Genomic DNA, 553 nt, shown 5'->3' with positions numbered 1-553 from the left:
AATAAATATAAAATAAATTAATAAATATATTAAAAATTTAAATTTTTTATATTTTAAATACAAATTTTTTTTATAATTTTAACATATATTTTTAAGACACAATATAAATAAATTCTAAAAAAAATATTGAATTTTTTTTTGTAGTATAAAACTTTAGGGTAAAAAACTGAAATGAGTCAAGTAGAGCTCAAATTTACCTAAATCAGCCAAATGAAAAATCAGTACATGAATCAACCAGGACGAATTACTATATAATTCGAATCAATATGATTCGAATTTGATTTGAACGTAATTCGAATCAATATGATTCGAATTACTAGGAACGCCCAAAATCAATGAAGTTCGAAACAAGTTGTTTCGAATTACAACTATAGAATTCGAATTAAGTTAATTCGAATTACTATGAAGGCACATTGTTAAGTAATTCGAATCAAGTTGATTCGAATTACTAGGCTAGGTGGTGACATTAGATAATTCGAAACATATAGATTCGAATTATATATATATAGTGCGAGCCAGGGCTATATATATAAGGTGTGAACTCATGTTGCTC

The 553-nt window shown here is 24.8% G+C and overlaps 1 protein-coding gene across 1 annotated transcript in view; it reads left to right on the top strand.

The window, feature by feature from the left end:
* The first annotated feature begins 171 nt into the window (after nucleotides 1-171).
* LOC110273086 (uncharacterized) overlaps nucleotides 172-553 on the top strand; it is a 2,729-nt gene continuing 2,347 nt past the window's right edge. Inside the window, exon 1 of the mRNA XM_021125963.1 lies at nucleotides 172-180. Within this exon, the coding sequence (XP_020981622.1) occupies nucleotides 172-180 (9 nt within the window). The remainder of the gene's footprint in view (nucleotides 181-553) is intronic.

Source organism: Arachis duranensis, chromosome 6 (genome assembly GCF_000817695.3).
Source record: "Arachis duranensis cultivar V14167 chromosome 6, aradu.V14167.gnm2.J7QH, whole genome shotgun sequence".
In the NCBI taxonomy this organism is placed as follows: domain Eukaryota; kingdom Viridiplantae; phylum Streptophyta; class Magnoliopsida; order Fabales; family Fabaceae; genus Arachis; species Arachis duranensis.
This window is presented reverse-complemented; position numbering and strand designations above follow the sequence as displayed.